At 26.3% G+C, this 25,251-nt stretch overlaps 1 protein-coding gene across 2 annotated transcripts in view; it reads right to left on the bottom strand.

Moving 5' to 3' along the window:
• Positions 1-9,856: 9,856 nt before the first annotated feature.
• LOC107446301 (terminal nucleotidyltransferase 4B) overlaps positions 9,857-25,251 on the bottom strand; it is a 34,667-nt gene continuing 19,272 nt past the window's right edge. The window contains exons 6-11 of one of the 2 annotated variants that reach the window (XM_016060913.3): positions 20,869-21,009; positions 18,922-19,120; positions 15,292-15,412; positions 13,070-13,207; positions 12,751-12,820; positions 9,857-10,460 (exon numbers count right to left, since the gene is read on the bottom strand). In XM_016060913.3, the coding sequence (XP_015916399.1) occupies positions 10,392-10,460; positions 12,751-12,820; positions 13,070-13,207; positions 15,292-15,412; positions 18,922-19,120; positions 20,869-21,009 (738 nt within the window). In that variant the 3' untranslated portion in view covers positions 9,857-10,391. The remainder of the gene's footprint in view (positions 10,461-12,750; positions 12,821-13,069; positions 13,208-15,291; positions 15,413-18,921; positions 19,121-20,868; positions 21,010-25,251) is intronic. The other variant, XM_043045443.2, reaches the window with a different exon arrangement.

Raw genomic sequence — 25,251 nt, 5'->3', positions numbered from 1 at the left:
TACGTTTGATGTGTTAAAGTCGAACAAATCGCACGAAATGGAAACAGTTTTAAATAAAAAAGGGATCAAAATAGCTTAATATAAGTGGGCATTTCCTTAGAAAAGCTTCAATTTGACACGAAAAAAGTTTTGGTGCACATGCTTCCGTTTTTTTTTTTTTTTTTTTATGAAATAAATCTACATGTAATATTACGTAAGTATATTCGCACAAATATGGATGGACAATCCTTGACATAAAAATTTTTAAAAAAATTAGATTAAATAATAGTTTGAAAGCTAGTCAGTTTCAATTTTAGTGCAAAAAAAATTTTGGAACACATGCTTCAATTTCTTTAAGAAGTCTTATTATAAAATCAAGTACGTTTGTTTTACCCTTTTGACGCAAAATTTTTATTCCTATTTTTCATACTTTTTTCTTTATTTTGCATTAACTTAGGTCACAATAAGTTAAAAATATTTTATTTACCAATTTAATTTATGGTTATAAAATACAGCAAGAAGCACAGGTGTTTTTTGTTTTGTTTTTTTCTGTTCTAAAGATAAATTCTACCAAATACGGCTCACTTCCGAACAATTATCTTCAAACTTGCACTTATTTGCAATTAATTAGATCTAAGAGAGGCAGTTGAATGAAATTTCTTTAATTTACAAAATCAATTATTGATAAATTTTTGAATAATGAAAAAAAATTTTTTTTCCAACTGCTGTTTTTCGATTTTATGTTTTAGTACAAATTTAAATACCGATAATCTGACATATTTCTTTTTAAACTATTGGATTAGCTTTTTTAATTAAAAAAAGAACCAAATATGTTTTTGCTTGTAATTAGTCTTAAAAAGATACAAAAAATGGACAGAGGTGTCCCATCTGCGTCAAAGGGTTCTAATATGAATGGCCCAATCTGTAACACGATGTGACTCGCCTCGCTAGTCATTATTGAAAAATTAAAATGAGCATGTATGTATGTATATATATATATATATAACACAAGAAAGAGACAAAGAGGCAAAAAAGAATAACGAAGAAAATAAAGAAAAATGGGTTTTATTTACTGCGCATGAGCTGCAAGTACATAAGAACCAAGGCCATAGCCAGGATATTTTTTCGGGGGGGGGGGGGGTAAGNGCAAGGACAGTTGCAGACATGCAAAGTAGGGGGAAAATATTGTAACAAATATTGTTTATTCTGTTGTTTGCAAAAGTTACACTAGTAATTAAAAAAATATTACGTAATACTTATTTTTTGATTAATATTACATAATAATTATAATCAATTTGTAAACAAAGTTTACAAAGACATGCGATGGGGATTTGAAGAAAATTTTTCGATTACTTTTTTAGGACAAACCAGAATATCCCGAAATATGCTTAATAAAGTTAGTTAAAAAAAGGTTTGATTCGACAGTTTTTGTTCTTCATTTTACTGAGAGGCTCAAAGAAAGACTAAAAAGTTTGAATCCCAGAATTTCGGGGGGGGGGGATTAGTCCCGACGGTCCTCCCCTGGCTACGGGCCTGCATAGAACCAATAAAATAAGTTAAAAAGAAAAAAGAAAGCAAGGAAAAAACAATACATTTTTAAAGAGAAGAAGAAAAATAATTAATAAAAAAAATGTTTTAAAAATAGTTAAAAATTTGGAAAAAAAATTAAAAAGCCGAAATACAAAATAAGGAAAAGGTATAATCTCGTAAGCTCCCACGATTATATCTGGAAAAAAAAAATGCTTTCTAATACTGTATTAATCTAGCCAAAGCAAAATGTATCAAGCGAAAGCAAAATATATCAATACAATATTGTATTAATATATTTTGTAATACAATATTGTATTAATATATTTTGTAATACAATATTGTATTAATTATTTTGTAATACAATATTGTATTGATATATTTTGCTTTGGCGATATTAATACAATATTAGAAAGCACTCTTTTTGTGGATATAATTGTGTGATCTGAGGACGAGGTTATATATTTTCCTTATTTTGTTTTATTGCTTTGTGGTTTTTTTCAAAAATTTTTAACGTTGTTTAAAAACATTTTTTAGTAAGAATTTTTCTTCTGTATTATATTAAATATATTAGTTTTTTCCTTGTTTTCTTTATATTTTTCACTTATTTTATTGGTACTATATATATATATATATATTTTAGGTGATATTTAAGAGCTTTTCAAGATTTACAGAATTAGGCTGCCAGATATTATTATAGATTAGAATCAAAACATGTTTACTAGCATATGTTCCTTATTATGAACATATGGTTTAATTAATTTTTGCAAAATGTCGCTTAGAATGTTGAATTATTTCAATGAGTTTCAAAGTTTTCATTTAATTTTACTATTGCAGAGCTTTTTTTTCAATTAATTTCAAACTATTAACACAAATTTGAACTTGTCAATGACTTCATTTATCTTGGCTCAATCGCGAACGATTTACATATCGAAATAAAAACGACGCTGCTAATCGTTGCTTAACTAATTTTTATATTTCTACAATCGAAATTAGCGAAAAGGAGAACAAAAATTATGTTATAGGAAAGCATTATTAGACCAGTGCTCATATGGCTTGGGCTGTGACAAAATCATTCGAAAATGGATTTGCTATCTTCGAGAGAAAAGGGGTGTATCCCTTATTATCCAAGTATCTCCGTATCTAGAAGTAATTCTTCCCTCCTCTATAGTTAGGACAAAGTATATAGAATAGAGAAGAAGTGCAGCTCTTAGAATACGTAACTAACGCGGGGAACTGCTTGGTTTTGTATGCTATACCAGGAAAACAGCTTACTGGCTGAGCAAAATACTGGAAGATTTAACAGAGCATTATATGTACTAAGATCCAGTGCATGAGCGTAAGAAGTGAAGTGACTGTCAGGAGGTGCGTCACCGGTTGTCTAAATCTATGGTTGGTTAAGCTGTCTCCCGTCAACGGTCGTTTTATTCTTTCTTTCTATGTCAAAATATGTTAGCTGATTTAATCAATGATGTAAACGATTTTTCAAAAAAAAAATATTTATTAACAGTACAGTACCGTTTATTAATAGCGTGAAATGTAGAACAAACCAATAATAAATAAAAAGAGAACTTCTCCCCGTTCGTTGGGAGGGGAGGAGGGTGGAAACCCGTTTCAATAGACAGGGACAGTGATGACGTATTTCACCCCGCCTCCTTCCAAACGCGTTCCAAACAATTTTTCGGACGAACCATTTCAATGGCATTTCCTATGTGAATTTAAGACGGCAAGACTTTTAGTTAATTATTGAAATAAATAAATTTATATAGCGCTTCTAAGGGACATATTCCTAATTTATGTAGTTTTCATTATACGGGGTATTCAGTAGATTTTACGAGTTAAGTGCATTAAATGCTATAAAAAAGTTTCAAAATGGTTATCTTTAATTTTGATGTATAAAAATTTAAGCGTCAGTACTATTTTTAACTCTTGTTTCATGTTTATAATAATGCCTTATTTTATTTAGAATTTGTTACATATTCTTAACCTACATCTAATTTTTTTCTTTAGTTATGGAAAGGCATGCATTGTTTTAAAACGTTCAGAAATGAATTTTTAATCTATAATTAGATTGTATTTATCAATACTAATGTCTGTTTATTAAATTATACCTGATGATTAAATTTGTAGTTATTGTAAACTTTGTTTGCTTAAGATTTTCTGATTATTGCTGCTAATTCTCATAAGCTTTAGTTTTTAACTATTAAATAGGAATAAATTATGTAACTAACTTATTTAATATGTATACATATAGTTAAATCTGCACAGAGTTTTAGTTTAAACTCAGATTTATTTTGACTTGAGATTTTTTCTTGTTTGTATTTATCAGTTTTTAACAGTAGTTTTATGCATTAATTTTTTGAAAAAATTAAGATACCTTATTATTAAATAATTAATATTAGATTATTTCTTAACGTAACTAGTGTAGTGCTATGTTAAAGTGTAGTGTTATGTTAAAAGGGTCAATACTATGTATAGTTTCCAGAATTTTAATATATAGAATAGCTAAATTATTTTAGAATTTTAAATTTCTAATTTTCATTTTAAAATGTGAGAGGAACAATTTTTTTTAGGTGTTATATATGAATTTATCTTAAAATCTCAGATTCCTATTTTATTCGATAAGAAAGTGCAACATGAATTTTTTTAGAATTCTTTAAAACATACTTATCCCATACATAAACTTTTATTTAACATTCATATTTATTAATCTATGTATTCACATAGATGTTTAAATTTTACTTATTTAATAATATTAATTTCGCATGCATTTCAAATAAATATAATTCAAATTTTTAAGAAATTTTTTAATTTAGAAACTTAATTCTTTAATGTATGTATGCATATTTAGTTATACAGCTTTTATTTTGGCAAATGTTACTGTTATCACTTTTTATAGAATAAAATTTGCATTTGACAGTCTAAATCAAAATTTTTTAAATTACCTTCATAGTAATATTCTATTTGTTGCAGTGAACGTAACATTCAAGTCATCCATATTTATTTCATAATTTGGTTGTAAATATGTTTTAAGACCTGTCAACTCTTTTGTTTATATAATTTTTTTTTTTTTTACTTCCTATCATTTTAGTAAATTTACCAATTAATTTGAGCTATTTTAAAAACGTGTATCTAAAATGCTTTATAATTTTCACTAATTTATCTGACTTTATTCATGCTTCTTACATAACTTTTTAATTTGTTTTAAAATTCTCATAATTATTTACAATTAATAAGTTGTCTCAATATTATAAAAAAAATTGATTTAATATAATATACATATTTTAAGAAAAATTAAACATAAATTAGAAATAACTTTTTCCAAATAATAAAATTCACAAATTTCCGATTTCCAGATTATAAATACAATTTATATGGTAAATATTAAATACAAATTCTCTCAATCATATATACAAAAAGTTTTCATAATCATTTGCAATTAATAAGCTATTCCAATTAATATCATAAAAAGAGATTAACGTAATATTAATATATGCAACACTTTTTCTTGCCATGTCAGTGGTTAAATTCGACTCTATATTAATATATTCAAAGATTTAGTTCACCCACTTTTAACTACATGAGAAACTCCATATTGTTTGCTCCGTTCAGAACTTTGTTTGGAACGAGGAGAGCTAGTGACGTCGTTGATGACGTAGGACTAACCCTGTCTATAATTTCTGCTGTGCCTCTAAGTATTGTTTTTTCCTTTATACCAAGGGACCTTATCAAACCTTGGTAGACTGGTTTACATTATGCCTGCCGAAGCTAGCCTGCTTCCCCTATGTATATTATTTGGTTAGGAGTCTGCCCAACTGTGCTAATCCATCTAACCTGTCATAACCCTTTTGTTCATATGGATTGATAATGAAGATTCGCTTATTGCTCATTGGTCCTATTTCGTAATTTCCTGGAGTCATTTCATTATATTTTGAAGCACTTATGCATCAATTTAATATATATAAAAATAATTAAGACAGAAAATTCTACTTAGTTTTTGCCTTAAAAAATCCTAAAATAAAAACGTGTTTCATTTATTTAGGTGCACAATAAAATACTTGTTTCATGGAAAGTTATAAAATTTTTATACTGCTTTGCTTAAATACTATAATTTCCGGACAGGGTACTGGTCGGATAATAAATCCAAATTTTATCGGGTACCCGAAACTAGCTAGTACAATTTTTTTCAAGTTCCGGGCACCTGCCGGGTAAACGATTGTATTTTCACCGGGTGCCCGAAACCAGGGGGTAATGAGAAAAGAAGGACTGGTTCATTCCTTACTCAAAGCTAAAGCTACGATTCCCCACCTCATGACGTCACGTCGCACACAGATCTCGAAAATCACAACTAAAAGATATGAAAACTTTGCTGTTTATACTTTCGCTGTAAGAAATTAGTTGAATGTTCGACACTTTTCTGATAATAGCTATCAAACATTACACTGCTAACAAATTATTCCTGTTCAAAAATATAGTGTTCATACATTTCCATACAGTATTAATAAATAACATTTTAAAGTTAGAAAAATTTCTCAATGATTGTCATCGTTTTCTTATTTCAGTTTCTAACTTTTGCTGTTAAATAAAAGAAAGCATATCAAGGCACTTTTATAGTTACACATTGTTTGATAGCAATAGTTTATTAATTGGGATGTCTAATTTATATATATATATATATAATTGTATACATTATTACTAAGAAACAAAAACCTTAAATGCAAATTACTAAAAAAATAATCTTTGAGCACATAATAATGAAAATATTGCCCACATGAATCTAAAATTAAGGAGTTATAATTAAAAAGCATAAATATTTTGAATAATGACATTAAAAAATACATTCATCATGGAATTGGAAGAATTTTCCCTTCTATTTTTTAAGTTCAGGATTTTCTTTTCTTTGTATATTTCATTTTCTGTTCTAGTTGTTCTAAGTATCGATTTCAACGATTAAAAAAAAGTTCTTAAGCAGTCTAAACTAAAAACAATGCTTTTTATTCACAGATATTCATCAAACATTTTATAATTCATTTGATGTCACCTTCTGGAGTTAAAACATGGAAAATTACTCTTTCTCATTTTGTGTTGTATAATATTTCTTGCTAGCTATATTTGACTACTACTGTTAAATCTTTGCAATCAGATGAGAAGAAAACTTCCTCAAAATAAAGGAAGTATTGAAACTATTTTTAAAGAGAAAAGTTGATGCTGCTCCGCCGTGACGTTACCAACCGAAATCAGAAGCTCGGAGCGACCTCTGCAAAGGAGTGGCCTTCTATTCATTTTTTAACCGAACTTAGGTTTCTAGTCGACCTTACCTTCCGGTGGGAAAACATTTATTAAAAAGCCTCTCAGTTCTCACAATAAATCAAGCTCTGAGTCTTTTCAGAGAAAAAAAATCTGGAACTTAAATACTTTTTTGTTTTTTTTTGCAGCGTAAAAAAGTTGATATTTGTCTTAAGCATTCTTACATTTTACACATTCGGCAAATTTTCCTAAGGGATCCTTCATTCTTGCATTCTTCCGTATCAGTAAAGCCTACGCTTATTATCAAAGCCCCATCCATACTTACTAAAAAAAGTTGTTTATTGCACTGAACAATTAAAATTATTTTATAAGGACTACCATTTAGAAATTCACTTAATAAATTAATTGATTTGGTATAAAAGGTCAGAGATCCTAACTCTTTCGTCCAGTAGTTTTAGGAATAGCTTATAATAATTAGTTCCTACCTTAAAATTAAAGCAGAGTTAATTCTATAATCAGAAAAAATAAATGATTTAAATTTTTTTAAAAATTAAATTGAAGGAATGAATAAGGAAAATGGTTATTAATTAAATCTGTTTTAAATTTACCAGTCTCTTTTAAAATGTCTTTAAAATTGGAATTATTCCTGTAAAACCTAAAAATCTGATTTGTAATAAAACATGGAAAAAACCTTATTGACTAAGTTAGAATTAAAATCTATACTCCTTTTAATTGGAAAGTTAAAATCATTTCTTTTATCAAAAAGTTTAAAGGTAATTTTTCTACCTTCATTAATTTTAAGAGTTAAATCTAGAAAATTTACTGAAAAATTTAAAATATTAGTTTTGTTAAGAATTAATTGCTAAAATGGATAAATTTGCTAAGCTAAAATTTCAAAATCATCAAAATTAATAACCAAAGGATCATTAATAAATCAGAGAAAGAAGAAATTTGTAGGAAGTTTAAGATTATCAAATGATTCAACGACATTCTTAGGGAAAATATTGCAAACATAAATACTAAAATTATATTCCATGGGGATACCATTGATTTGTATAAGACAGTCAATAAATAGAATATAGTTGTTGTTCAGGTTGATATGAAAGATAAATTTCCAGCTCTCTTCATGAATAATATCATTAAGATTAAAAAGGCAATGATACTGAGGAAGGCATCAAGAATTTTATTACCTTAAAGGGAAGTATATAAGTTTTCAAATCAGAACATTACATATATATGTTACCAGAACAAGGCCGGGGCTCATCGAAGAATTTATGCCTTCATCATCAGTAAGATGTTAGTTCCCTGAAGCTCTTTTTTTTCAGTTTGGCATTATTGCTGTAAACACACATTCTGGTATTTTCGCTAATAAATTTTTAGCAAAGCCCTGAACTCTATATTTCCTTTAGACTAACAACATTCATGTGTGTAACGAATCCATTTCTAGTCTTTCCACCTATCGATCGACATTGGAATTTTTTTTCCCTTTGCCAAGCAAAATTCCATTGCCTCACTATTGTCTTGCAAAAACATCAGGTCATTCTGATGAGTAGTTTTAAAATTATCGATTTTTAAAATCATAACCTAAATTATAAACACCCTATACCTTAAAATAGTTACTTTTTTTGTTTTGTACTTTTCAAAATCAAAACTCGTTACTTTCTCGTTTACTATTTACTCATTACTTTCGTCTAAAGTACTTGTACTTAACTTGTTACATTTTAAAAGTAATGTTCCCGTGTATTTACGTACCTTAGATATAGTTATCCTAACATGCAGTTAGACAATTTTCAAATTAATATAATATCAAAACAAATAACCACAAAAATATCACTTCTTGCAACAATAACAATTGCGAGAAATCATGTTCAAACAGGAAACTACAATTAAAATTAAAACTTTTATTTAGAAGGAGATACTTCCTTGGTTACAAAAAGCATCAAGATTGCATTATTTATTGATTCTGTATAAAGGAGTTACAAAATGGTATCACAAAGTTGCCCCTCTTTTGTAATACATGTTACAATTTAAGGTAAGCAACACTGGGATTAAATTCATTTATATAAAAAATAAATAAAAACATTCACAATATTCTATGTTTAAAACCATATTAAGAATTTTAGTAAAACAAAATGCTCATAGTTCTTTTTAGTAAATTAGTCTGTTTTATTGACCCTAAATTGCTATAATAGTAGGGGTCGTTTTGAACTCTGGCAACATGCCAGGAAATGATTTTTTTCCCAATCTTTTTATGAGACAGGTGAAGACAGATTAAGAATCATGCCTGTCAACTTTTGCTCCTTCCAAGCAAGCATGGTTTTACCAAGTGGTAAAGAAATTAAAATTGAAAAAATAAATTGTAGGCAAAAATCTTGGCATATTTTACCAGAGCCTAAGAACACCATTAAGCTACTATCATGCATTTATATACATGTTTAATACATTCATTTGTTGCGGTAATTAAAATTAATATAATAAATTAATAATTAAAATAAATTAACTTCTTTAATTCAAGAATTAAACAGAAAAACACAGGCCATACTATCACTTCAAATATAAAAATAAAATCATCTGGAAAAATCCAGAAGAATTGGCAGCTATGCAATAAAAATATAAATAAACACAGATCCATATAATAAATACAAACACACACAAAAAATATAATAATAACACAATGAAAACTTAAATATAACAAAAATAAAACTTTCTACACCATATAGTACATCTTTTAAGTTAGTACCATTGTAGTGAGAAATCTAAAGTATATTATCTGCATTAATTTAAAACACTTCGTCTGCAGTAGCATCGTTAAGTTTTAAATTTAATTTTATAATAAAGGTGGTAGAGAAAAACAAATAATATTAGCAAAATTTTATAAATTGCTAAAAAATTCTTTTTTAGCATTTATAAATTCATTGATCGACTTATGCATCCAAGAAATGTGAAACTCATTATTTTGAAGCAAAAATTAAGGGGTAGATTAAGTAAATTTAGACTGTGTTGAAAGACTGTGTTTTGAGAAGGCTTATCATAACCATCTGAGCCTCAATGCAATAGACACTAAAACTTTATAACAATACCATTTATATAATTTAAAAACACATTTTTTTTTGCCTAGTTTGTCACAGCCTTCTTGTCTTAAACATTATTTATACAATTCAAGAAATTAAGAACAATTTCAAGAAAATGTTCTTAAACATGCACACCGATAAGATAAGAGGAAAAAAAATATTTCTTAGAAATTTCTCAGTGATGTTCTGTCTTGTTAACGTACTTGAACGTTACATAAGAAAAGTACTTAGTCCATAGAGTCAATTAAAAAAAATGTAAGTGAAATTTCCTTGATAATAATCTTCAATAAAAAAAAGAATATAAGAACTGCAATACCTTTGCTACTAGTAGTTTTAGTAATTGGTAAATATGCAAAGGACTGTATCACAATATATTTATAATATAAAATATATATAAAATGCATTTGAAATTCTGTTGTACAGGATAAAAAGTAAAATTGTAGTAGTAGCTAAAACAAGAAAATATCCACTACTATTAATTCTGATTTTTTTCATCACTTTTTAAAGATTTTTATGTCTTCACCATTCAATTAGAGACATTAAGGATTTCTTTGCAAATCAGTGTTTTCACTTGATAGTTTCTAAGTCAGAGGTAACAGTTTCAGAACTCTTTACAAATATATCAACATCTGAATCCTGAAATAAAAGTTAATATTGATGAGTCTTACAAAACAAATTATAATAAAATATTATTGGGATAAATATACTTTATTTACAGACTTTGATTTGAAAATTGAAGAAATAGAGTTCATTGCATTTAACACTATATCACAATAATTTCTGGTAGATACGACGCCCCCGTGAAAAAAAATTGCTACAATTTTCAATTATCATATAGGCTGCATTTCCTTTTTTTATTCAGTACCATACAATAAAGTATTAAATGTTATTATAATTCATATTGATAAGAAGTCACACACTTTTAATTATATTGATAAGTACTACACTATGCAAAATAAAAAACCAAAATAGTGAACAGATTTCACTTTAAAATAGTGACAAATGCTTAATAATCAAAATTTCATTAACGTTCACGAAATTTTATGAGAATAATAAAATGCCAAATATTGATTTAAAACTTTAATTCGAATGAATTTTTTTTTATACATTTTAAGTTTGAAATATTTGTGCTTCATATTATCATACTTTCCAGATCATTGAATGTCAAATTTTTGGGTAGTGTCACAAATTTAATTGCATTCTTAACTTAGAATTAAAAGTCTTAAAAAGCAGCAAATGTTATCATTTTTGCATGAAACTAACTTTGTATATGCAAATTTTTAATTTGTGCTAAAAAATTGTTCAAATTTTTCTTAAAAAGTTCTTGAGATATGGTGAAATATGCAAAAAGTAATATTAAGATTAAAAATTAATGTCATATTTCCCAGATTGCAGCTTCTCCTCATATTTTAGGGGTCTAAAATCTGAAAAATAAAAAATTTTTATTCAGAGAAAGTAAGTTTTTGTGCCGGATTTCATAACTTAGAATATCGCCTGCACAAATTAATTACAATATTTGAGGTATATATAATATTTGTGCTCGTGATAGGAATTTTTAGTTCATTTGTAAATCAGCATTCCTTTCACTTTTTTTAGATGAATTCTAAAAAAAGTGAAAGTAAATTCATTCCATTGAAAGTGAAATTGGAAGCATTAAAAAGACTGGATAATGGGGAACGTTATAAAAGCTGCAGCTGAATACTGAATAAAAACACAGTCCATCACTACTTTTACACAGATAGATAACCAAACATGTTGGAAAAAAATATATATGTTATTAAAAAGCCTCTTACTTTACATTTCAATTCTAAACAGTAATACTGCAACAAGCATTTAAAATATATATGGACAATTTCAGAAAAATTGTTGTTTTTAGAGAAAATATTAAAAAAAAAAAATGAGCATAAATTTTTACATGGAATCTATATAAGGAATAAATTATTGTTTTAAACCCTTGATTACGGCTTGTAAGGAAATTCTTGGTTTCCAACTCAGTCCATAGCAAAGTGATAAAACAAGAAAACAAATTTTATTTGAATTTGAGCATTTAGATAATATTTTTCAACATTTCTGGAAAATCTTTTTGGAAATGGCTAAAAATGACACTTTTTGGAAAATAAATATCTGACTTTTTTAAATATCTTTTTTAAGAAAAACACTTGTCTTTACTTGTAGTAAATTTTTATCAATTTCAACATTATATTTTGATACTTTTAATTTTTAGCTTGTTTCAAACCTAACTATTTTGGTACTTAATTACTTAGATCCAAACAAAAAGACTGCAATTTTAAATAGTAAATAATTATTGCCAATTTTCAACTATTATTTGGAGTGAAAGAAGTTGGAAAAAGAATAACAGAAAATTATTTCAAGAATTTGGACCAAGAAAATTTTGAGGTGGGACATGCAATCGTACTGACTTTTGTGGCTACAATCTGAGCATTTAGAATGAATTCATTAAATTTCTTTTACACCTTTTGGAATATTTTTCTTCTATAGCATATTATCCCTTGCATCGAAGTAAACATTTAATTAAAAAGATTACATCGAAAACTAAGTGCTACTTTTGAATTTTAATGTCAATTTACTTAAAAATAAAGAGATCACATTCATGTATCAAATTGTAGAATAAATACTGTTAAAACTATGAGTTTGTTGATATGGAACTTTGTAGGCATTGCTAGTTTAGTAAGGTTTTTTCCCACCTGGATATTTATAATCAAGAAGAGGTGAAGAGATAGTAATTTTATTTTAAGAATTACCAGAGCACTATTAAATTTATACATATGTTGCAGTTTTTAGTTACGAATAGAAAACTTTGCCTTTGGTTCATTTTTTGTTAAGGTATGTTAAAAAGTATGTGCAAAATATATATTTTGATAGAAAAATGACTAAGAACTATAAAAATAAAATTGAAGTGACTTACAGTATCACTTGCCATACTAGAAGCAGAGGAGATACAAGAAGAATCACTTTCTCGTGTGGATTTCCAAGTTCTAAAACAAATAATCATTTCATCGATGATTTAAAGATAAAAACTCTTTTGATACAATTATAATAGAGTAAAATATTGTGAAAGAAGGGTTGAAAACACACTTAAGCGTGGAGGAAATGCTACATTTGAAAAAGTTGAAGTTATACACGTAAAAATTCAATGCTGAAATTATGTAAAAGGCATAAATTAAATAAAATTTGTATGTTTATCAAACCATGCTAGTAGCAAAAAAAAATAGGCTATTACTTACGGGGTATCTTTCAATTTGTTTGAAATGTTCGACTCAGAATCTTGCAAAATAGAAATCGAACTCACAGGAAATGTTTTGCTAATCCAATTTCTGTAAGCAATTACTTCATCAGTTATTTGGATAATGCGCCCCAAAATACTGGAAAATAAATATAAAACTGCTAAATAACATAAGAAAATCAATTTTTTATTAATATATAAACACAGACTCAAATTTGTATAAAAAACTTCATTATTATTTTTTCTCAGAAAAAAAAAATGAAGTATAAAAAATGAAACCTAACGATTTAAATTTTAACAATTTAAAGTTCTGACTAACTTTTTGATTTTAGCGTAATAAAACAACTATTTTTAAGTAAACACACTTTTTCTTCTTTAGTAACTGCAGTAATTTTGAAAACAAAGTCATAATAGCTAAGTCAAGAGAGAAGTAGAATGTTTGGTTCCTTTAATGTTATTATTTAAAAAAATTTATATTACCTTAAGAACTAATTACACATGCAGTTTATGCATGTGGTTTAAAAAATTGAAGGCAGAATGCGAAAAAAAAAAAGGCAGACCATCCTGAACAACTTTTGTAATTTTACATGGTAAAAAACAAAATCTGAGCAAAATCGGTTGAATAAGAGAAATCAAATTTTAAAAAAGTCCAGATATTTAAAACTAGATTTCTCAGGAACTATTCAACTGATTTTGCTCAAATTTTGTATTTTGTCTCTCAAAATTATATTCGTTAACATGATGCAAAACTTTGTATACCGTAAAATTCAAATATTTGTTGACTATTATTTAATAAAATAATAAACATTTGCTAAAATTTATTTTTTGTATGAAATTATCTTTGAATAAACGAATTTTATAACTGTATTCACAAATGTTTCAATTTGCGTAAAAAGTTCTTGACACATGGCGGAATATGCAAAAAGCTAAATTAACATTAAGGGGTCCAAACTTTGAATCGCTATGGGGACCATATTTACCCAGATTGCAGACATATTTTTGAGGTCAAAAATTCAAAAATTTATTAAATTATTTTAAAACTTAAAAAAATAAGTAGCACTGGCTCCTCATAATAATTTTTCAAAGCAATCTGTTACTAGTAATTAATTTTAAGCTAATTAAAATTTTTAAAAGCATATCAAGTAAAGCATTTTGAAACTTAAAAATTGTATGAAACTATTCTTTAAAATGGGAAAATCAGATAAATAAAAGATGACTCAGACAAAAAAATGGTAGAATATAAATCCAGTTAGACAAAAATACAATTAGTTTGAAAATTTTATGAAATTTTCCTAAAATAATTGTTAATACATAGACTTTACTGCTCTAGGAAAATGTTTAGTTACGTTCACAACAATTTTCACACGGCATATTTTCTGCTTTCAAAATACATTTCAAGGATTTATTTGACAAAGAACTTCAAAATTGTGTTCTAATTCTTTTCACATTTTATATATACCACACTGTAATGCTGAATATTTAAAAAAAAAAGTGTTCAATATACCTTTTTATACTAGGCATTACTATGTGGTATACATAGCATGCTAAGCAGATATTTAATCATATTTCAGAAGCCCATTTCTTCAGCTTATTTAAAAATTACTAGAATTACTTCAGCTGGCAAATTACTTATTTGTAACACACAATTGATATAGTTTGTTTCTTCTTTTATTTATTTTGTTATCCAAAATAATCATTGAGAGATTTTACTGTAAATAGAAATATATGTCAGCAAAATATTTTGTTAGAAAACTTTTAAAATCAGTAACTTGTGCACATAACAATGGATCATTAAAGGAGGGGATATAAAAATATAAATAACAATATAATATTTATTTATGTTTAAATAAAATTAAAAATATGATTTTTTCCTAACATAACATATAATGATCAGTTTAGCCATGCAGTACAAATAGTTCTTTATCTTGAGGGTCTCAAACTGAATTACAAAAGTTATCAATATTGAAAAAGTAAAAAAAAGAGGTTTGGAAAATTGAGGTTTCAGTGCATTTATGGTCATAAAAATGCTGTCCCTGAAAAAATAGTCTCAAAATGTGACTTTGTTTTCTAAAAAAAAGAAAAGAAAAGAAAATAATATTTATGTAGCCCTCTCTGAAAAAACATAGTTTATTCTTAAGATTTTCAGGGTCATTTTTTAAAAAGGTTCCGCTAATCTTGCTCCTATTGCCTATAAAATAATTCAATATATGTCGAAAATTTTACCTTTTTTTGTTATCAGGAGTAAAGTTGCTTGGACGGACAGCTTCACTAAGTATTTTATAAGCATATTCAAACGCCAGTTTCACATTAAGTGCTCCATAAGAACTTCTGCCTATATCATTACCTGAAATTATTAAAATATGGCGTAAGTTTAACTATGCTTAATACTTAAAATCTTTAAATAGGTAAAAAATTTATGACAATTAAAAAATTTATTCTCTTAAAACTTAAACATATTTTGCCTGAAAATATTAAATAGCTATTTTTAGCACTGGGTTTTAGCTCAGGGACATTAGTTTTAAGGGATCTCCATAAGAAAGGAACAGTCTGATAATAAAAATTAATAAACAAATTAACTAGAAATTTAAGCAAGGAAAAGTTAAAAAATTACTTTCATCAACCAAAGAAATGTACATAAAAATGTGTTCACACAGCTTATATACCACATTTTCATTTTATATAGAGTAGATGCGTTTTTCCAACTTAAAAATTAACCAAAAAAGAAGCACCATATTGTTGAATTAAAATGGAGAACTTTATTTTGGAAAAACATAAGTAATTGGATTTAAAATTTATGTACTTCTAACATTTTTGTATAAAACTCATTTGTTCCGACATAACATAGCAGTTAAAAAAATACTGAAATTAGTATAATAATGTACAACTTCAGAAACATGTAATCAGGGCTTCACTCAAAAGCCAACTTAAATAGTTCATTTTTTTTACTACTTTATCTCATTTACTACAAAAATATAACTGATTTTTCTCTAGTCTCTTCAGATATGAACAGTGTTAACATCAGAACTTGCAAAGAGTCTTCTCTTGCATTAAAAATTATAGATAAGTGACCTAATCACAATTATAAACACAGAAATGGTATACAGATTATAATTTATTAGCATATTTTGAGATAGCAATGCACAATTACAAAAGAATATACACTGTAAACATTGCTAAAAACACACTGAACAGTAAAAATAAGGAAAAAAAATCAAAGGTCTCAAATAATTTCTAGGAAAAAAATTTCCCTCTCTATAAAAATGTGTAAGTCCTTTATTAATTTTGTGTGTTGCTATGTATTAAATTTGGTATTCTAAAAGGCAAGGGAAATGAAATAGCTGACTGCTGAAAAAACTGATAAACAAAATACGAATTTTTAAAGTCCTTGAAAAGTTGTAATAAGAACTATAGAAACAGCGACAAAAAATTGCCTGGAATTAATAACGGATCCGGTGTGTAATAAGTGATTGCTCAAATTCATAATTTGAAACTTAATTGTCCCAATAAAGGGGAAATAAAAACATTGAGAATTTAAAAATCATGTGGAAATGCATAACAATAACTGCTGAAAATTGAATTCAAATTTATGTGAAATTACAATTGTACAGTAGAGAACCATTTATCCGGTATCCAGATAACCGGGAAACCAGAAATCCAGGAAGAATTTTGCTTGGTTTTCCCTCTATTTTAAAGTACTATAACGATTATAAAAATTTTTTTTAAAAAAAGCAGAAATTTGACTCATCCTTAAAGGTGAGTAGAGGGAAAGGGGGGAATTCTCCTCACTTGCCCAGAGGAACTTCAATTCTTCCCCTGACCTTGAAGATCATTAGATCCAGAGGGGGCAGGGAAGGGACAAATGTTTTATTTTCTCCTGTGTTTATTTTCTTTTTCTGATAACCTGCCATCAATCAAATTTAAAGGAGTGGCAAGCTGATTTCGTTTTCTCTTTGATTTACGATGGGGGTAGGGAAAATGCATTGCACAGGCATAGCAATGAATGTTGAGTTAAGGAACTTGAAACATCTGGCTAAGAGTAATTGATTTTAAAGGTGAAATGTGAGATTTATTTTAAATCATCCACTTCAGTTACTCAGTTTTGTTATTTATTATGGAGAATTGTTTTATTATTTCGGATAATGCATTATTTAATCACCTGTTATATTCATCTATTTGACATCAATAAGCAAAACAATATTTTTTTGTTGAATAAATTCTGATTTCTTAGAAATGCGATATCATTAGCAAGTTTTTCTTGATGTGCAATCACATCTGCTTTCGTTAAAAATAGTCTTTTAATAAAAAAATAAAATAAAAGGAGAAGTTTGTTTATTAATTTAAGCATATAATTATTTGTTAATAAAAGCAGGCGATTATTTTATAAAGAAGATAGCAGTTTTTTTTTTTCTTTTTTAAATTTTGATTCTGTTTTTCTGATTCCACTGCGTTGTTTTTTTCTTNTGATTCCTCTGCGTTTTTTTTTTTTTTTTTCGTTTAGGATAACTTTCGTACTCAATAAATTCATTCTTTTTATTCAAAAATTTCATCATTAAGCTTTTTTTTTTTTTAATTCCGTTTATTTTATAATATTCTGTCTCTTCGAGGTTTTAATACTTATGTTAGTGCCTTTTTTAAATATCGTTTGTTTCCTTTCCATAATTTTCAAGTGTTGTTTTTATTTAGATTAATAAGTTTTCTTTTCCTCCCCCCCCAAGTATAATTAGGTATGAAATATATTGCGTTTTTTTAATATTCGTTTTGTTTTATATTAGTTAATTTGGGGATTTTAATTATTATCAAAAAATAAATATGCAAATTTTGTATTTTTCAAACTTGTTTTTCTTGTCTAAATTTGCAAATGTTTTTATCCTTTTAAATGTTATTTTTCTACCATATTTTTAAATTTAGAATATCTTTTCGTTTTTCCCTATTTTTAAATACGTTAAACTTTTTCCTTGTAATTTGGGTTTGATAAAACATCGATTAACGGCACTTTTGGCCGATCCAGAAAACCGGGAAATTCAAACATCTGGGATAGCGATGGTCCCGAGCAATTCTACTGTATTATCACAGATTATTCAAATAAAAAACATTTACATCAATTCACTCATTAAAATATATTAAACAATAGGATAGATTAGATTAAAGATGTGTATTAATTTGAAATAGTTAATAGCCATGAAGATACTGTTAGCTAGCCAAAATTTGTCAATCCTTGGCAATAATTTAAATAAAACTATTTTAAAAGTTTAAATTTTATGAAGCATTTATAATAAATCACTGGCAAATAAAATTTAAAAAAATATGCCTTTACATTAGACATGGTTTCAACTAGCAGCACAACTTCATTAATTTATGTCATTATTTTAAATTCTTAAATACTTCTCATGGCTATTTTTTTGTGAAAGTGATTTAATCTGATTTCTTAATGGAAAGCTGAATGTTTTCAATATTTGTTGTTATTAGCAATATGGATATTCAGTTACAGATGTTTAGATATAAACAAAATCTAGAGTAGTTAACCTCTGCCTATCAGTTTTTCCCCTGCTCTTTATTGTAATTAGAAGTCAGTAAGTATAATTTTATAACCCTTAAGATATGGTTCAAAAGTATTAAACACACAGTCTCTAAATTATATTATCCCTCATGATTGATAGACAAAAATCTAATTCTATGGAAAATTGGCACATTTATTTGGATTTCTTGGGTCAGAATAATTTATTTATAAAACATATGCTAAAAAAATCATTCATTAAAAAAAACTTACAAATTTTAATCTCATAAGATCATCATTAGAAAGAAAATAAAAACAAATAATTTAATGCATTAAATTTACACCGATTATATAAATACCTGGTAGCAAAGGATCTTCTATACAAAGTATGGAAGGCCTATTTCCATCAGTCATCGAGTTAAAATCTCCTTTTATAAAATAAGTTCCACCATTCTTAATACTTATACCAGTGCTTTGATAGTTGAAATGACGGCCATAAAGCTCAAAGAACATAATCAAAAGTTTTCCAAGGTTTGTTTCATTCTGACTTCGCATGTGCTAAAAGAAAAAAACTATTTTAAAAACTATTTTGTGATGTTAACAAGCAGTTGCTATCAAGTGAACTAACGTTAAAAAAAAGTAATGATTTTAAAAAATGTTGCCATATATCAAAAAAAATTTAAATAAAAAATTTAAAGGTTTTGTTTTGAAGGAAAATTCATGAATTTCACACATTTTTTCCTTTCCTTAAGTAAAATATTTTAGTACCTCATAAGAGTGGGTACTAAAATTTTTTACTTAATTACTGAACTTTTACTAGTAGGGTCAGGTGAAGCTAAAAAAAGTTTTTTTTAAAATGAAAAAAAAAAAAAAAAAAAAAAAAAAAAAAAAAAAAAAAAGGCTCAAAGCCAAATTTTTAAACTTAGTTTAAGTTATTGAAATTTTTGATATCTTTTAAAAACATTGGTTCGTAATAGATCAAATTTGAAACATAACTATTCTACTTAGTTTGATTGCTTCCTTTAAGTAAATCATTCAAAAGAATATGCTTTTATATGTCCTCTTCATCCCAGCATAGGATAAAACGAGGTAGTTTTTTTTTTTTTTTATATATATATAAAATTAGTATATATTTCAATAAATTAGTATATATTTCAATAAAAATTGTTTTTATTATGTTTTTGAAAAAAGAATGTTCTTAAATAAATGCATTAAATAAGTCTTAAGTAGATGTAAAAATACTAACGCTCTATATAATTTTTTCATATTATTAAATAAAAGAGTAAATGTTCATGGCTATCATAATCAAGTTTAAATTTGGACGCAGTATATTTTACTGAATTCTACACTATTTCATTAAAAATAGCAAGAAAAGTGTAATAGTTTAATAGCATACTTAAAACATAAATAACAGTGCAAAAATAGTACCTACTGTAGCAATTTATTTATTTTTTTATTTTTCTTATTATAACAAACATGCATTTTTATTAGGGAAGTTATTTTATTTTCTATGAAAAAACTGCTATATGAAAGCAGAGATTTGTGTGAATATATATTTTTATATGTGCTGATGAAGCATCATTTCACTATTTCAGTATTACTCTATTTCACTATATATATATAATGTTGTTCTAAAGGCTTAATAATAGCATGGGGATATAACATGGTTTTGGTTACTCAATTCTTCCTTTTATTTCATTGTTGTTCATAACAATTCTTTTCTCCAATATTCTTTTCTTACTTATCAAAACCAGAATCATAATATATAAGGCAATAATTATAAATAAATGAAATGGACAGCTTTATGATTCATTTAAAAAAATACTATTTGAATGCTAAAATCAATATCAATATCGCTCAAAATACACATTTTAAAAAAAAAAAGGGATACAGCTTTTAACATATGTTTAAAAATAAAGCCATATATAAATAGAAATAACCATTGTCTTAAATACTACTTTAAGCTATGTCCAAAACAAAATTTTCAGTAACTAGGCTCACGTAGCATAAATAAAATTTAAAAAAAAATTACTTTTAATTACTTAAACTCATTTATATTTTTGTAATTTCTTAACTTCCTAAAACTTTTTTTTTTTTTAAGTAGAATTTTATATTCTGTCTTATGACCTTTATCCTACTGTATATAAAGTTTCTGAATAAAGAGAATGGACTGTTTTTAAATACTAAAATTATTTAATAGCTCTAGGACTAAGGTTAGATCTATTCATTTAGATAAAGAACAAAATGATTAATTTCCAAGCAGGACCAATTCTTAGTATGAAATAAGCATAGTGTAAAAATAATACCTGTAAAAAGCTTATTGTGAGCAGAATAAGACTGTAAGAACTAATTCCACCAAGAAAAACTTCATTTAGATCTCTTTCTAAGAGAAACTGCTTTAAAACTAGAACCAGCTTAGGTAAAGCAGGATAGGCTTGCATAAATTCCTAAAAAAGAATTCACTTTAAAATGTTTTTTTTATTTTCAATAAGTTTTATACTTAAAACAAATAGAATATCAAATAGTTTAATAATTTATTACTTGTATAAAAATAATTTTATCTTAAAATAGCATTCCTTTGTCCAATTAATACAGTAAAATATATCTGAGGGAACTATAAGAGGTGGTTGTCAATTTTCAAACTTATTTCGTTTTGTGAACAAACAAGTTTTCACACACAGTTTCAAGTGCTCAAAACCTGTTTTGGGACAATTTTGAAACAGAGCAAAGTCCAATTATGAGCACAGAATTCTTTAATTTAGAGCTAAAAAGCTGGAAAGATTAAATACTCAACTTTGACATTATTTAACAATACAAAAAATTACGACATATTGTAACGGCATGGTAAATATAAATTATTATTTACATTTAAAAATCTTCATACCTACAGAATTAATAATTTTATAATGAAGAAACTTTAGTATTTTTAAAAATGTATATTAGTTATTGATTCCCCACATCAAAACTTAATTTGGGAGTTTGTTAAATTGAGTTCGACTTTTTAAAACAAATAATTAAACAGTTCCAACAATTTTAAAATAAATATGCAGTTAATGTAACTAAACAGTAATATCTTTAAATAATATCTTAGTAGACAATCCTTCAACTCCCTATTTGGAAATGTTATAATTATTAAATTTATAATTAGGTTTAAACATTATTTTATATTTGCTTAAAATTGTAGTTAAGTGATCTCTTAACTTGCCATTTTAAAAAAGTTAGCAATAGTGAACTTCTTTTTTTAAATGATTCATTTAAAATTCTGAAACAATAAATTTAGTTTTGGTAGTTAAGATACCTGAAACATTTCTACAATTACTAGATGGTTCCATAATCCAACATATGAAATGTTTGCAATTTCAGTTAGGTTGCATTATTCAATAAATAAAATAGATAAAAAGAGGTAAAAAGTTTCTCATAAAAAAAACTGATGAATGATCCTTACAAATACTCATTAAAAACTAGATATGAAAAGTGAAGATCTACATCGTGTTCCTTTAGTAATAATATTTATTTTATAGCATGATTCCATGCATAGTAATATTCGCAAACTCACATCCAGGAATCTAAAATAGTATGACGTCAATAGAAAAAAAAAAGATCTTACAATGTAAAAATTTCTTTTAAAATTTATTAAACTCAACTCACACTTTATTTTTATCATTTGAAAACCCTAATGAGGGTAATCGTAATAAAAATATTAAAATCTTTTTTGATTTAACATACATTTAACTGAGGAGAGCCTACATTTAATTAAAACAAACATCAAAAAATGCAAATTTCATATTCTGCAACATATTGTCATTTACTGATAAAAATATTGATAAAAAAGATCAACACTGCAGTAACCTTTAAAAATAAAGACAAATAAAAAATTTAAATTCCAACATCGAAAACACGGGAGCAAATATCATTTTTAATTCATAAGCATCATGCTTAATAAACATCTGTTGAAAATGCTCGGCAAAACAGAACTTGTGATTTTTATTAATTCATTTCCTCTTAATATTCATAATCATTTTATTTTTCAGGTAAGTATCAGTATATATGGAAATTAGCACAGGAATCAGATTCAAATTAAAATCAACATAAAATGCATTTTTTCATTCGACTGAAATGAAAAGATTTTATTTCATAATAATGAAGATAAATAAAAAATCGAAAAATGATTGTCTAGAAATATATTAAATAAAAAGAACTTAAACTACAGAATTATATATGTAAGATATATTTATAACTTATTTTCACTAAATTTATTTTCCTACATATAACTGTTCCCTGACGTTTGTGACTCTATATGTAGTTCAATGTTCTTATTGTTTTTCTTCTTAGAAAATATTTGACTGAAGATATCAGTTTTCTTTGAAGAAACTGTACATTGATAAAAATCATAAAATAAAATCTTAAAAATTTCTTTTATTATTCCATCGAAATAAAGATTTTATTACACGCCTTTCAATGCAAATTTGATTTTTTTTTCATAAATCAATTTTTTTCTGTTATTTTTTAATAAACTTCTTTTTCTTTTACAAATGAATTCATATTCAATTCATTCCTCAAAATTAAGTTACAAAACCTTATAAATGTTTTAAATATAAAAAAAACTATTTTACATACAATATTTTAAGCATTACTACACCCTTACAGCTGTTTCGTAACAACAGCTTTTTGCATTTTATTTTAATTCCTCACATTTCTCTGTTCTGTTTCAGATTAAAAAATTATAATTAATATACTCAGTTAATGAATTGTTGACTTTATTTTGAATAAACTAAAGTTGGCTTTCAAAAATTTACTCAAATAAAAAATAAAACATAATATAATTTTTTGTTAGATATTAGTGAGTACTTAGTTTTTAAGTATAGGTTTCAATTATTTTATCTTCTTAAATCAGCAAGTTAAATCAGTATTCTAAAACACCTAAAACACTATATCAAGGTGTCATTTTAAGCATTTAACTGATATTACGTGACATACTGGGCATGAATACTAAAATAATTGTAGGCAGGGTTCGTACAGAGATCAGAAGAAAAAATCCAAGGAGTATCCAAGGATTCCAAAATATTAAGGACTTGTCATAATTTAAAAAATTTCACTTAAAAGATAGCTAGATTTTTTTATAATTAAAAAGCAGTTATTATGAAGAAAATAAATAAAAATTCTTATTTTGCACAAGATACTTTTTTCCCACCCTCTCAAATTCAGACTTTGTCAAACTTCACCAAGAAAAATAAATGAAATCAACACCTTCATAAATTTTCCAATTTCAAATATTTTAATAAATCTAGAGTAAGTGTATGAAGAGAAATTAAAGATTTAGATTAGCATAAAAATCTGACCAAACACATGTTTTGAAATCAATCTGAATACATAAGAAATTATATACATTTTGTACAAAAAATTATAAATAAACAAATAACAAATCATTAATTTGCTTGTAACATGGAAAATTATTTTTTTTTTATTTATTTCTTCAAACTCTAGCAATTCTATTTTTTTTTTTTTTTTTAAAGTTTTTCTCAAACTATTACACTTCGTCAGCAAAGTCATATTGTTCAGTCTCTCTGCTTTCTCAGCAAATTCATCAGTGGATTTTGTGAGTTCATCAATACATCGCTGTAAATATTTCCTCTTTTTGTTTACTTCATTTAAAGAATCCTGGTCATCAAATTTCCTTTTTTTTGAATTTTCAATTTTTTTATTTTCTTCAAGATACTCGTCGTATCGTTGCCTTGCCATCATAACAGATTTCTCAGTTCTTTATTGATGATAACCTTTGATATATCACCACCCAAACCATTGATATGATCACAAATAGTTCGCAGAGCGATATATGAGTTCTCTTTCAAATTTTCCACTTCTATTTTCTTATTTACACTGAAGCCTCTTTCAACAGTTGCTTGTCCATGACTCAACAAAAGAAGCTTTTGGATGCATGGCCAAACTTTCGAATGTTTCTCTTCCAAATAATGAGAAAAAAATTCATCCAACCTCATCTTTTCTTGATCAAAATTTAAAAAAATCTGCAATATTTTGACTAACTGTTTCATTGATGAAATCAGAAAAATCATGAATTTCATCACAATCATAGATTTTTATAATATTTATATCTGCTAGGCTATGCAGAAGACTTCTCATTTTCGTCAAACACCCTTGTTTATCTTCAGCTAATTTTTTTGGAGTGAGACACGACATGTTTCGAACAATACTAAACTTAGCTGGCGACTTTGATATAATGACGGATACCATCTTTACAAGAGCAGTCTTTAAATCTTTACGTAAGCATAAGATTTGGCCATCAGAAATTTTTTTTGCCGAATATAACTCTTTTACTTGTTTTTCGGCCACAAAACCCATATAAATTTTTTCAATAGGAATATGGGCTTTGGGCAGGGTTGGGTTTTTGACATGACAAGGGTATAATGCTGGTTTAAACCGTCAAAAATGTCAAAAACTAAAGTTTGCCAAAAAAATATATAAACTTCAAAACTACCAACAGTTGCCATGCATTATATTGAAATTTAATTATACTATAGGTAATCATCAGGTTTTAAAACATTTCTTAATTAAAATTAAGGTAAAATAACAGATTTAAAATCTCAGAAATCTATATTCAAATGCATGTGAAGAAAAATTTTGCACAAAATTTTTTTAAATATTTATATTTTGAAAAAAAAATTTTTTTTTTT

Source organism: Parasteatoda tepidariorum, chromosome X1 (genome assembly GCF_043381705.1).
Source record: "Parasteatoda tepidariorum isolate YZ-2023 chromosome X1, CAS_Ptep_4.0, whole genome shotgun sequence".
NCBI lineage: Eukaryota > Metazoa > Arthropoda > Arachnida > Araneae > Theridiidae > Parasteatoda > Parasteatoda tepidariorum.
The sequence above is the reverse complement of the archived record's forward strand: the minus strand, read 5'-3'. Positions and strand labels throughout refer to the sequence as shown.